Below are 13,075 nucleotides of genomic sequence, written 5' to 3'. Positions count from 1 at the left end.
CTAACTGCCTTGAAACGACCACCATAACGCCAGCTTTATTTCAGGAAACGTGGCCCCGACTACTGAAGGTGGAAGACACCTGTGGTAAATGAGGGCTTAGCAGGGGGGGGGGGGAGTGCAATTCTAATCTAGCCCGGGTACAACCACCTGGGGTTCCCGGCTCCCACAATATACTCCCAAGCCCCCAGCCAACCGCCCACTGAGAGACGGAGCAGGGGCTCGCGTAGCCCCGCCTTGGACCTTTGTGACGTAACATTGCCTGCCACGCGTCGGAATTCGGTCCTACACCGAGAGCCGCACGCCTGTGGACACGCAGTAGGGCTTACACTAGGCTTGCGGGACCTAGGAACCATGCATTTCCTATTCAGGCTAGCGGTTTTCCTCACCCTGTGGAGCTGTTCTAACGCTCAAGGACAAACGAAAGAAGAAAGCCCAGAGGAAGTGAAAATAGAAGTTTTGCATCGACCAGAAAACTGTTCCAAAACAAGCAGGAAAGGAGACTTGCTAAATGCCCATTACGACGGCTACTTGGCTAAAGATGGCTCCAAATTCTACTGCAGGTAGGAGATACACCGTGCGGTTCAAGCTCAGTGGCTACACCACATATTGCCCTCTCCCCCGACCCCGCCCCAGCCAGAAGTCAACTGATTGTTCCGTTTTAAGGTTTTTCATTTCTTTGTTTTTTTTTAACGGTAAATTAAGCCATTATGCCTATTTAGATTAGAAGACAGCCCCTAAGAAACTGAATGCTTTTAATTGTTGAAGATGTTAGCTCAGTAAATTGACCGCCGAGCCACGGCATACTGCTAATCACCTCCACTTGTCTTTGGGACCTTTACAACTAAACCTAGCGGCTGCTTGAAAGGGAGTTCACACTTTGTTTACCAAAGCTGGTGTCTCTTTCCAAACAGAGTTGTATTAGGAAGCTATCACATTTTTTTTCTCGTCTTCACTGCATCCATCTGGCTCTCCCATTCCCTACTCTGGTCTGATTGAGTGCCTTTTTCGCTAGCTGCACTGTCACCCTCCAAAGATAGGCCCGGAGAAAACAATTCTTTCCAATTAAGAAGAAAACGTATTCTTCCTATTTAGAAGGGAAATTTGACGGGGACGCTGCTTTCAATTCTTAAAATGAAATTTGGGGGCTCAGCCTGCCCCTTCGGTTTGGGGAAACGGAAGTTAAATGAGTTTTATTCAAGCCATGCAGCTAATTAAAGGCAGGAGACCCATTTTTAAAAAGTTAACTCTTGGGTAGTTTTGTAAGGATGGCAATAGAACAGAAAATGGAATAACTTCTAATGATACTTTTTCTGCCAATTTATACGACAGTTTTAGATAAAACACAAAGGAAGGCGTTCTGGAAGAATGCTAACGTGGGAAAAGAGATTCCAAATTTAAATAAAAACCAAAGTTTCCTTCATGACATCAGTTTATTTAAGTACTAAGTATGGTTTCTTACAGCCGGACACAAGATGAAGGCCACCCCAAATGGTTTGTTCTTGGTGTTGGACACGTCATAAAAGGGCTGGACATTGGTATGATGGGCATGTGCCCTGGAGAGAAGAGAAAGGTGATTATACCCCCTTCGTTTGCATATGGAAAAGAAGGCTATGGTAAGAACCTTTGTCTGCTCCCCTTGCTTAAAGCCCCTGACAACTCCACCTGTTTGAAGTATCTAACACATAATCAGCAATCAGTTTCCTAAGGGCGATTTGGGAATCCTATAAGAGATAAACCATCTTTGAGGCCATTGCCTGAGTCTTTAAGAGGTAATCCCCCTTGCCTATGCCCTAAGTGAAACTGAGGGAAGCTAGTGCTTGGAGGAGTCTGGCATTCTAAAAGGGATGCTCCCAGTTCATGTTCTTTGCTTTCTGTCAGTCATTTGTTCCTAGGGCTGGGTGTGTGACACTTGACTTTGATCCCAGCACTGCACTACAAAAGAAAAAGGAAAAATTAGCCTCCCATGGCATCATAATTTGTATAAACGTGTGTATGTGTATGTGTGTGTGTGTTTACACTCATGCACAATTTTTTGTATGGGAGCCTGAGAAAGAAAATTGAAAATAATTTAAATATAATACTGCCTTCGAAATGTCATGAACTGGTTACTTCTAGGCAAAATGATGTAGGTCAAGTTTGCCTTTCAGTCTCTTCCCTCAGTTTCTGAGTTTCCTCATCAGCATTCTGCTTACCCTAGATTACCCACATCCATCTTCAATGGGTACCAGTCCTGGGTCCATTATCCTACCGGGAATGACTACTTTATCCTTTACCTAAGCTAGTTTATGCTTAGCTAAGGATGACTACCCAGTTGCCCAATCTATCAACAAAAGACACCCTTTCTGCAAGGAAATCAACATTCTTATTGACTTTGAGGGGTCTCCAGTAAACATCTAGACAATCACATTAGCACCTTTATTTACTTATAAGAAAAGTGAAGCCTAAAAAAATGAACATTTTATCTGTTGTTCTTACCTGTATTTACAGTAGCTTAGATTTTGCTTAAATTTTAGAAATTTGGCAAAAATCTTCCTGATTATGTAAGCGTTGTGTGTGTGTGTGTGTGTGTGTGTGTGTGTGTGGTGTGTGGTGTGTGGTGTGTGGTGTGTGGTGTGTGTGTGTGTGTGTGTGTGGTTTTAGGATACAGGGTTTCTTTGTATAGTCCTGGCTGTCCTGGAACTCACTCTGTAGACCAGGCTGGCCTCTGAACTCACGGAGATCCTCCTGCCCCTGTCTCCTGAGTACTGGGATTAAAGGTGTGCACCACCATCACCAGACTATTATGTAAGCTTTTTAAAAATACATTTTTATTAATTCTTTGAGAGCTCCATATATGCATACAAGGTATTTTGATCATATTCAACCCCCTCTGTTTTTCCCCTAATTCATATCCACTCCCCTCTCTACCCCCTCCCAACTTTCTGTCATACACACACACACACACACACACACACACACACACACACACACACACACACTTCTCCTACCAAGTAAAATTTCCATATGCTCATGTGTGTGGGGCCATCCACTAGAATGTGGTCAACATACCTCAGCCTTAGAGTTGACTCTCCCTCCCCAGAAGCCATCAGCTGTCAACACCTCCTCAGTTAAGGGTAAGGGCAGGAATGCTAACATATTGACTGGCTTGAACTTTACAGGTCTTGTTCTCCAAGAGCTTAAAGTAAATGTCTCTTAAAATATAACGTTAGTTATAACTTCATTTTAGGTGATACTTGAAGAAGGTTTTCTTTTGGCAAAATGCCCTTGGCTCCTGTCACAGAACACTCACCCCTGCATGTCTTGAAGTGCATGTGGCTTTCTAATGCTTTAATTAACGGTCTACGTGGTATGTATATATTCTTTACATTAACTCCCACCTCGTCATTCTGCCTCTATAGGTGTAAATAATTCTGTTGAATGCACATCTATCTCTGGTTTTTGGCTTTAATCTTTTTTTGTAGTAAAAAATTAACTAGCAACATTTTCTGAATTTTTCATAGAATTGTTTGGGGCCTTCCCATGCATCTGTGGTACTTTTTCTTGGGAAGTTTGGGTTTCAAGGAGCTCAGCGGTGCAGATCCACTCACTTGCCTGCCAGGCCCTGTTTCCAGCAGCAGCAGAATAGCAAAGGGGTTTTGTGTTTTGAGTCTACCTTAGTTATTGTCAGAAGTTATTTTTCTGTCCTATTTTGTAGGACTTTGGCTCTGGACTTTGATGACAGGCACATGCTGGTGGGTAGATTTTTCTGTTCTGGCTTTGGAAATTACAATGCACTGCTTTGGGCTGTAACTTCTGCCTTTTCCTCTTTGGGTTATATAAGTATTTTAGCAAGAATTGTCCACTTTACCATTAAAGAAATTGCTATTTCTTTTGATGAACAAGCTTAGCTACTTTCAAAGAGTATGAGTCATTTAGCAGATACTTGTGCGCATGTCCTACATCGCATGGCCTCTAAGGCCCTGAAAAAAATGCTCAGCTACCCACTGCCTCTTGGCAGCCCTATAAAATACTCATCGGAAATAGCCCCTCTTACTAAATTCACCGCTAACAGATGAACTTTATTAAAACTGTTAAATTTCATATTTAAAAAATTTTATGATAATTAGAAATGTCTGTGTAAAATTGCTTCTAGATTTTTGTTGCTGCATTTATCTTTTCAATGTCTGTAAAGCATTTTAAAAACATTGATATTTATATTTTACTTATGCTCCTGGATTACTTTATAAAACCATTTTCTCAGAGATTATACTTTGGAATCTCCTCCCCCTCCTCCTCCTCTTCCCTCCTCCTTTTCTTCTTCTTTTGTGTCATTTTGTTTGGTTTGGTTGGTTGGTTTTTTGAAGCAGGGTCCCTCTGTATAGCTTTGGCTGTCCTGGAACTCGCTCTGTAGACCAGGCTGGCCTCGAACTCACAGAGATTCGCCTTCCTCTGCCTCTTGAGTGCTGGGGTTAAAGGTGGGCACAATCACCACCTGGCTCTCTTTCTTGCTAATTATATTTATTTCTGTAGAGCAAAGCCTGTGCCGCAGCAGGTATGTCGGGGCCAGAGCTCAATTTGTGGGCTCGGTTCTCTTCATGCACCATGTGGGTCCCAGGTATTGAACTCAGGTCATCAGGCTTGACAGCAAGTGCCACCGAGTCTTTTCACCAGCCCAACTTTGGAATTTTTCTCCTCATACGTTCCTTCTCTTTACCATGTCTCTGCTGTATGATGATTAAGATATAATAATAAAATCTTTGTTTATTTTAACTTAACCAGGAAACTGGTCCAGAGGGGACTTTGAACTGACCTGGTTTAAAATACACAGGGGGAAAAAGAAGTTCCCAAAATGTTTTTTGTAAAAAAGGGGGGGGAGGGTAAATTGATAAACCCTGAATTTTTTGGTACTAAAAAGTTAAATTGCTTGAAAGCAGTTCTTCTAGGCACTATTGCCCTGATGTTAGTGTGACCACTGAATGTCTGAAAGGTACTTTCATGTAAGTTTTTTGTTAAAATTTGAACCCCTAGCAAAAGGCAAGATACCACCCAATGCAACCCTGATGTTTGAGATTGAACTGTACGCTGTGACCAAAGGGCCCCGGAGCATTGAAACATTTAAGGAAATAGACACGGACAATGACAGGCAACTCTCTAAAGCCGAGGTAATTTAGACTTCATGTGTGCGGTTTGACCTTTTCTTTTTTTCATTATAACTCAAAAGCATTTGTGTTGAAAATACTTCTTAGTTTTCCCTAGTGTTGGCTCTGATTGCTTTAGTAGAACTGTTTGCTGGAAACTCTTAAACTCTAAGAAGAAAATATCCTTTCCCTTTTCTTTGTATATGGGAAGGTCATTAAAATCCTAAGGTAAAACTTCATGATGCAGGTCTATAGCCTCAGTTACTCCCAAGCCTGTCATAAAAAAAAAATAGCACCTTGAAAACTAGTCTGGGCTACAGAGAGTTTGAGGTTATTGTAGGTCACTTACTAACACTGTCTGAAAACATGCAAAAGGGTCTGGGGATATGGCTCATTGATAGAGCTCATGCCTGAACATGCATGAGGCCCTGGATTCAATAACAAGTACTGGCAGATGAACCAATCAATCAAATAAGAAAACTCCCAACCTACCATGACGCTTCTAACATCTACACTCGAGGGACAGACCTCTCTCCAACCGTCCTGTATGGACTGCTCCCCAGTAGTTCGAACCTCTGGACTGTGACGTACATGAGATTCTGAAAAGGCCTAGCAAGAATTTGAACTGAGTGGGCCAAGAAGTTGGTAAGCGTGAGCTAAAAGTCCATCTCCTATAGATGAACTAATAAAAATGTGTAACAGTGACACACGTTCTTCACACTTCTTAGTCCCAGACACCAGTATAAGCACATAATTGGGTGAATGTTCTAGTCTTCAAGACAGTTTACATGGCAGTCACTTCTGTCATCTCTCGTAGATGGGGAGATGACAGTCAGGCTTGTTGAGTAACACTGGTGCAATTACAAAGCAGGGATTGCACCCCGGGCTGCCTGGCTCTGTGTCCTGAGCCTTGGGCACTCCCGACCTTTCAGGGAACTACCATCTTGAATGTTTGGGGGAAGCCCGCAATGCCTCATCTAGTCTCACAGTCTACACTTCACTCGGCTGTCTCCCTGCTTTGTTTAGAAGCACTTACAAATGTGTAACCACCACCTAAGTAAGAAGTGAGGCAGGTGGGCCTTTATTTCACACAGCCAGTCCTTTTTCCATTTCAGGGACTTTGGGGTTGAGATAAGGTCTCACTGTAGCCCCAAGCTGTCCTGGAACGCATAATGTAGTACAGGCTGGTCTTGAACTTGTGGAAGTCCTCCTGCCCCTCCCAAGTGCTAGAATTGCAGGAAGAAGCCACCAGTCCTAGCTACTAAGTCTTCCATTCTTTTCCTATTTTATTTATGTATTTATTTATTTATTTATTTATTTATTTATTTATTTATTATGACTGGGCTTTGGGCCTAGAGCAAGGCAATGCTAAGCAAGCACTGATTGGCCCTTAAACTACATTTCCAGTCCCCATTTTCTTCATCTCGCCCTCCGGTCCTCTGCCCACCCAACTCTAGTTCCTCCTCCAGGAGTCTCACAGTAAGTTCTCCCCCGAGGCTCCTGGTTGGCCGGCATATCCATCTGCCAGGCATCTCACTTTTTCCAGATGCGAGAAAGTCCACAACTGAAAGCGACTGGGAGAGGGAAGGCCTCACCTGGCTTATGTTTCCTGGGTCATAGTCGGTTGAGGGAAGTCAGGGATGGAACTTGGAGTCAGGAACTGAAGCAGAGACCACAGGGGAACACAGCTTGCTGGCTTGTTCCCAATGGCTTGCTCAGCCTGCTGTGTTACACACCCCAGGACCACCTGCCCTGGGGTGGCACTGTCCACAGTGATCTGGGCTCTTCCACATCAATCATTTATCAAGAAAATACCCCCACAGACTTGCTACAGGTCAGTCTGATGGAGGTGGTTCCTCACTGAGGTTGCCTCTTCCCGGGTGACTAGCCAGCACACTAAGCCTTAAAAGGGCCCTAAAAGGGGAGCTAACTGTTTTCAGTGTTACTTCTCTCGACTCCTCATCACCCTCTTTGGAATGAACAGCAGCAGCAAAGGGATTCACTGGCAACCTGGGAGCAGCCTGCACATACACTACTGGTTAGTTACTTCAGCCACACCCAAAGGTTCCTTCTGCACTGTGAATACCCACAGACATTAGGGTGTCTCCAATTTTATTCTGAAAAATAAAAAGTAGAGGAAATCCAAAATATGATCTGTTTAACTACAGTTTCCCAGGCATCTTATTGGGTATCAGCTGTGTTACACCAGCTGTGTAAGAATGATTTTTGCCCAGTTGGAACAACAGTTGTCATCCATTGACATTGAATGTATGGTATAGATACTTCCCTCCTCTTACAGATGATATTCCTAGTGTTCAGAAAGGTTAAAGTTTTGTTGAAGACCATGCAATCAATACATGTGGAAGCCTAGATTTGATCATGAACTAACAGAAATTTCCTTGCTTAATGATCAGAAAGATTTGATAGATTGTTTCTTCAGTTTAAATAACTTGGGAGTGGGATACAGTGCTAAATCACCAAATAAAAGTAGTGTAGAGCCCATTAATAGCACAAATTAAAGTCATGGGGCTGGAGAGATGACTGAGGACCAGAGATGCAAAGGATGAGAGTCTCCTCCTAGCATCTGCTCCCATCAGGTAGCTTACAACCCTGTGACTCCAATTCCAGGGGATCTGATGCCTTCTTCTTGTCTCTCTGAGTACTGCAAACACACACACACACACACACACACACACACACACACACATTAAATAATAAAATTTTTAAATTTTTTTAAATTAAAGTTATGTTCTTGCTCACTGCCTTTTTGTACATTTACTACACTGGAAAAAGAACAAATATTGAATATCAGCTTTTTTAGTTATGAAAAGAGTTTTGGTTTAGAAAATGCAAAATATGTGAGGCTATTTAAAATGCTTAATACTTACACAGGATTGCTAAGTCTCAGCAGAGAGGGGAAAAACCCTTCATATTGGATCAAAATCATGTCTGAGAACCTGTTTCTAGATCCACTGACCATTCTAAAGTCATGTGATTGGATTAAACATGGGATGTGTATTACTATAGCTATTTAGTGTTCAACTCCACCTTTAATAATGTCTCTTGCCTTTAAAATGCCCCAGGCTTTCAGAACATTATTTATGTCCAGCTCGGTATACTATGCTTTCTTTAGCATAAATCAGCATTTTCCTATGGAAAAACAGCTGAGTCTCATAGACAACTTTAAATTATGTGGTGTACACTTTTTTTTCAAGACAGGGTTTCTCTGTGTAATAGTCATCTGTCTGTCCTGGAACTAACTCCATAGAGGAGGCTGGCCTCCAATTCACTGATGTTCGCCTGCCTCTGCCTCTCAAATGCTGGGATTTAAGGTATGCACCACCATCACCTGGCTAGTGGTGTACACATTTTAAGAAATAAAACAAAGGTGGCCATGGTGTTAGTCCCAGTGTCTTAGTTTACTGTAGCCACATTTCAAATGCCCTGAAACTGCATGAGGCTAATAGGACAATGCTTTATTGCATGCTTGCTTGGAGAAATGTTCTATGCTTCGAGCTCAAGCAGGGCATACTGCGGAATATCGGAAGTCCTCGGTTGGCTTGATAATACAGCAGATTCATTGGTTCCAGAGACAGAAACGCTAATGCGATTTTATTAAATAATAGGCATCCACAAGACTGTGTTTGCCTTTCCTAATACGAGCAGTGGATTATTAAAAAGTATTTAGCTTCAGAGAAATTCAATGTGTCTAGTGCCACCAGTCTATAACCCCCAGGAACAGCTAATTTGAAGTCTTCAGAAATCACTTTAAAAATTAAAAACAAAAACATTCTTGGGCTGGTCATGGGGCGTATGTCTTTAACGCCAACACTTGGGAGGCAGAGGCAAGCAGATATTGGTGAGTCTGAGATCAGCCTGATTTACACAGTGAGTTCCAGGTCAGCCAGGCCAAAGAGAGACTCTGTTTCAAAGGTATTCCCAAACCTTGAGATAACTTTCTAAACTGTTAATGGGCTGGCAAGATTTCAGCTGAATATAACTCTCTTGCTCCAAGCCTGGTGACCTAGTTGAGTCCCAGGATCCCACACGGTGGAAAGAGAGAACCAGTTTCCATAAGTTGCCCTCTGACCTCCACATGTCCACCACATTCCTTGAGTGCCCCGCCCATGAACAATTGCATTATTTAAAATGTTTATATCACTTAATATGCTTATTCACTGCTGTAATCATTTCTCAAAGTTACCAGACATTTGTGATGCTTTTTTATTAACGATGTTTTATTCTGGCCCCCTAGATAGAGCTTTACTTAGAGAAGGACTTTGAAAAAGATGCAAAGCCCCGTGACAAGTCATATCAGAATGCAGTTTTGGAAGATATCTTTAAGAAAAATGACCACAATAGAGATGGCTTCATTTCTCCCAAGGAATACAATATACACCAACATGATGAGCTATAAATTTATTTTACTTCTTTATTTGTTAGTAACTTACTGTATTTTGATTTTTTTCAAAAAAATTACTTTTCTCCAGGTGTGGTTACCTGTTTCCCCTTACGAGAAGATATTTGTTTCCTTTAATAAACATAATTTTGGTGTAATAATGTGTAGGTGTGATTGTGTTGCCTGTGATTTTCTGCTGTGAGCATAAATTACGGCATCAGGAAATGGGCCTGTATCCCAGTGAGTGGCATCCCTCCTTCAGGACATAGATGAACTCACATGTTAAAATACACTCTATGTACTTCCCAACTCTAATAATAACAGCAAGTAGAGGTATATAAATATCCAGTATTTTAGTTCTTAAAAGCCCCATATCTAAGAATACTCAGAAACCAGGAAGTAATGTCTTTTATTTATGCCTTTTGTGATATAGTCTAGATAGTAGAATATAAAAAGCATGGGTACGAAGTCTCCCTTTGAAGTTCATGCAGGAAGATGTCAGTTGTGTCTGTATGTTTTTAGTGCACTCTTCTGGCCTTGGGAATTTGGCCAAACTAAAAGCTCATGGCCTATAGCAGACTATACTTCTTCGAGCAGTATTATAAATGTGTTATTACTCTTCCATCTGCCTTCTCCTTGTCTACCACATAAACTTTTTAAAAACTAGTGTGTGTGTGTGTGTGTGTGTGTGTGTGTGTGTGTGTGTGTGTGTGTGCGCGTGCGTGCGCGCGCTCACAATGCATGATTAGAGGTGTCTATGGAGGCCAGAGGCTGTAACTTCCTGGAACTGGAGTTATAGGCCAGCTACCCAAAGTGGGTCCTGGAAATCAAGCCATGCTCCTTTGCAATGGTGCACACTCCTGACCACTGCATCATCTCTCCAGCTTCCCCTGCCCCCAACCCCCACTCGCTTCAATCAACCATTCATTACTTTTGGTCCATAATTTTAAATTGGCATCATGGCATTTCTTAGTTTCTGGTTGCCTTTCTCTAGATATCTGTATCATTTTACTCCAACAGTCTTATTAATGGCAAATGATGGTTTCAAGCTGGAATGCTTTAAACTTTTTAAAAAGGTGAACTTTTTTTTAAGATTTATTTATTTATTATGTATACAGTGCTCTGTCGGCATGTATGCCTGCAGGCCAGAAGAGGGCACCAGATCTCATTACAGACGGTGAGCCACCAGGTGGTTTCCAGGAATTGAACTCAGGATCCCTGGAAGAGCAGTCAGTGTTCTTAACCTCTGAGCCATCTCTCCAGCCCCTAGAAAGGTGAACTTTAATTTTTGCTACAAATGAGATACCTTGGACGATAGTTTGAATGTAATTGGCCCCCATAAGCCAATAGGGAGTGGCACTATTGGGAGGTGTGGCCTTGTTGAAGGAAATGTGTCACTGCAGGGGCAGGCTTTGAGGTTCCCTTTGCTTACGTTTTGTTCAGAGTCATAGTTCATTTCTGTTGCCTTCTGATCAAAATGTAGCTAGCACCATGTCTTCCTGCAAGCCACTGCGCCCCCCACCGTGATGATAATGGACTGAATGAACCTTTGCAACTGTAAGCGAGCCACCCCAATAAAATGTTTTCCTTATAAGAGTTGCTGTGGGGAAGAAGCAGGGAGAACCCCCGGATGGACCAAACCGGCACACCATTGCATCCCAGCGTTCAGCGCCGACGACTCCCGTTGCCCGCATGCCCAAAAGAAAGGCTGAAGGGGATACTAAAGGAGATAAAGCCGAGGTGAAGGACGAGCCACAGAGAAGATCTGCGAGGTTGTCTGCTAAACCCGCTCCTCCAAAGCCAGAGCCAAGCCTGAAAAGGCTCCTGCAAAGAAGGGAGAGAAGGTACCCGGGAAAGGAGGGGAAGGCGGATGCTGGCCAGGATGCAAATAATCCTGCAGAAAATGGAGACGCAAAACAGACCAGGCACAAAAAGCTGAAGGTGCCGGAGATGCCACGTGAAGTGTGTGCATTTTTGATAACTGTGCACTCCTGGTGACTGTACAGTTTGAAATACTAGTTTTTATCAAGTTTTATAAAAATGCAGAATTTTATTTTACTTTGTTTTTGAAGCTATGTTGTTAGCACACAGAACACTTTATTGTTTTTGGGGTGAAGGAACATATGTGACTAAAAAATGTCTCCTAAGCTAGATTGATAATGATGATAGAAAACATCTTTCCGTGACAATTTAGAAAGTCTCCTCTTGGTTCAGGAGAGACGTCCTGGTGTTGACATATGTGGCCACCATGGCACAGAACGCCTTGTGTGGGAAAACTCTAAATTCATTTTTATATCCTCTTCCTCCTGTACCACAAACATAAACTTAACTCCCTGAAAACCAGAGACCTGTTGGAACCTGACTCCCTAAAATTGGTTTTGCTGATCTATTGGGCAATCTGAACTTTGCAGTAAAAATGATATCCCCCAAAGAGCAGAAGTTCCTTTTATATACAAGATTGTGGATCTTCAGATTGATATTCCTGCCATTTTCATTTCGTTTCCTGAAAGTCAGGGTCGTTGTTAAACAACATCCTTAATGTGAAACGTCAACCCTCACTCTAAGCTCTTCCTCTTTTCAAAGCACTGAATAAAAACCGGTTTTATAGTGGCTTTCTGATTTTGGTAGTCCATACAAGAAGGGAGTTTGGGAGTTATTGTAAACGAATGGCTAAAATCAAAAACACCAATGACAGTTTATGCTGGAGGGGATGTGGACAAAGGGGAACACTCCTCCACTGTTGGTGGGAGTGCCAACTCATACAATCAGTATGGAGATTCCTCAGGAAAATGGGAATCAGCCTACATAAGATCTAGCAATTCCACTCTTAGGCATATACCCAAAAGATGCACATTCATACAACAAGGACATCTGTTCCACTATATTCATAACAGCATTATTTGTAATGGCCATAACCTGAAAGCAACCTAGATGCCCCTCAATTGAAGAGTGGATAGAGAAAATGTGGTACATTTATACAATGGAGTACTATTCAGTGGAAAAAAATGGAATCTTGAAATTTTCAGGCAAATGGACAGCACTAAAAGAAACCATCCTGAGTGAAGTAACCCAGTCACAAAAAGACAAACATGGTATGTACTCACACATATATGGATTTTAGACATGGATCAGGGGAGTGCCAGTGAGTCTGGGAAACAGAACCTTCAACCAATGACTGATGGAAGCAGAGGCAGACACCCACAGCTAAACACTGAGCTGAACTCAAGGAACCCAGTGACAGAAGGAGGACTGATGAGCATAGGGGTCAAGACTGGGCTGGTTTAACCCACAGAAACAGCTGACCTGAAAAAGGGGGAGCTCTTGAACCCCAGACTGATGGCTGGGAATCCAGCATGGGACTGATTCAGACCCCCTGAATGTGGGTGTCAGTGAGGAGGCCTGGGCAATCTATGGGGCCTTGGGTAGTAGATCAGTATTTATCCCTGGCATACAAGTGGACTTTGGGTGTTGATCCCACAATGAGAGATGCTCTCTCAGCCCTGACTCTTAGGGGAGAGCTTAGGCCCTGCCCTGGATGAAATGACAGACTATGGACACC

General features: G+C 42.6%; 1 protein-coding gene and 1 pseudogene across 3 annotated transcripts; both read left to right on the top strand.

Moving 5' to 3' along the window:
• Positions 1-229: 229 nt before the first annotated feature.
• Positions 230-9,674, top strand: Fkbp7 (FKBP prolyl isomerase 7). Of its 3 annotated transcripts, none has more exons than XM_040745654.1 (4): positions 230-560; positions 1,462-1,613; positions 4,999-5,141; positions 9,373-9,674. In XM_040745654.1, exons 1-4 carry the CDS (start codon positions 352-354, stop codon positions 9,532-9,534), a joined length of 666 nt encoding a protein of 221 aa, XP_040601588.1. In that variant the 5' UTR covers positions 230-351; the 3' UTR covers positions 9,535-9,674. The 3 variants fall into 3 exon arrangements, with proteins under 3 accessions (XP_040601588.1, XP_005065181.1, XP_040601589.1); XM_005065124.4 differs by having other exon boundaries at positions 242-560; positions 5,008-5,141; XM_040745655.1 differs by lacking the exon at positions 230-560 and adding an exon at positions 3,227-3,346 and having other exon boundaries at positions 1,476-1,613; positions 5,008-5,141.
• A 1,017-nt stretch (positions 9,675-10,691) lies between these two features.
• LOC106021887 lies at positions 10,692-12,128 on the top strand (annotated as a pseudogene).
• Positions 12,129-13,075: the final 947 nt, after the last annotated feature.

The sequence above is a fragment of the Mesocricetus auratus genome, unplaced genomic scaffold (assembly GCF_017639785.1).
Source record: "Mesocricetus auratus isolate SY011 unplaced genomic scaffold, BCM_Maur_2.0 Super-Scaffold_100004, whole genome shotgun sequence".
NCBI lineage: Eukaryota > Metazoa > Chordata > Mammalia > Rodentia > Cricetidae > Mesocricetus > Mesocricetus auratus.
The sequence above is the reverse complement of the archived record's forward strand: the minus strand, read 5'-3'. Positions and strand labels throughout refer to the sequence as shown.

What these genes read in the sequence shown, in the direction of transcription:
- Fkbp7 (XM_040745654.1), top strand. Translation starts at nt 352, where the DNA reads ATGCATTTCCTATTCAGGCTAGCGGTTTTCCTCACCCTGTGGAGCTGT. An exon ending in ATATGGAAAAGAAGGCTATG is followed by an intron (nt 1,614 to 4,998) that starts GTAAGAACCTTT and finishes TGTTAAAATTTG; the next exon opens with AACCCCTAGCAAAAGGCAAG. An exon ending in GGCAACTCTCTAAAGCCGAG is followed by an intron (nt 5,142 to 9,372) that starts GTAATTTAGACT and finishes CTGGCCCCCTAG; the next exon opens with ATAGAGCTTTACTTAGAGAA.